Source organism: Nanorana parkeri, unplaced genomic scaffold (genome assembly GCF_000935625.1).
Source record: "Nanorana parkeri isolate BGI_ZX_2015 unplaced genomic scaffold, ASM93562v1 scaffold331, whole genome shotgun sequence".
Lineage (NCBI taxonomy): Eukaryota > Metazoa > Chordata > Amphibia > Anura > Dicroglossidae > Nanorana > Nanorana parkeri.
Genome location: NW_017306599.1, coordinates 331,075 through 331,658, shown reverse-complemented (window position 1 = coordinate 331,658; position 584 = coordinate 331,075). Strand labels below are relative to the sequence as shown.

At 40.6% G+C, this 584-nt stretch overlaps 1 protein-coding gene across 1 annotated transcript in view; it reads left to right on the top strand.

Annotated features, from left to right (window-relative positions):
- Nucleotides 1-584, top strand: part of PPP1CC (protein phosphatase 1 catalytic subunit gamma) — a 22,949-nt gene that overhangs the window by 18,805 nt on the left and 3,560 nt on the right. Inside the window, exon 5 of the mRNA XM_018558305.1 lies at nucleotides 309-532. Coding sequence (XP_018413807.1) covers nucleotides 309-532 — 224 coding nt within the window. The remainder of the gene's footprint in view (nucleotides 1-308; nucleotides 533-584) is intronic.

Sequence of the window (584 nt, the reverse complement as noted above, 5' to 3'; positions counted from 1 at the left end):
TTTTTGCTAATGTGTATTATGTGTAGTAGATTCCAGCTGCTGGTCTACAGTGTACAACCCCACACATGCATTTCTCTGCTAATGACCCCGCTGACAGGAAATGGAACAGTGAGCTCTTAAACACTAACGTGGCAAAACATTACTGAGAAAAACCACAAAGATGTACACCACACTGTCTTGACAATAGTAACTCTACAACACTTCAGGCTAACAATCTTTTGCAGAAAATTGAATGTAGATTTGCCCCCCCCTCCCAAATCTAAAAGCCTCCATAAAACAGCACTAATATGTACTTCTGTATACTATAGGTTTATCACCCGACCTTCAATCAATGGAACAAATTAGGAGAATCATGCGTCCTACTGATGTACCAGACCAGGGTCTTCTCTGTGACCTACTTTGGTCTGACCCGGACAAAGATGTTTTAGGCTGGGGTGAAAACGACCGTGGTGTATCATTCACTTTTGGGGCAGAAGTTGTGGCGAAATTCCTTCACAAACACGACTTGGATCTCATTTGTCGAGCTCATCAGGTACAACCTTTTTTTTTTTTTTTTTTTTTTTTTTTTTTTTTGTGCATCTTGG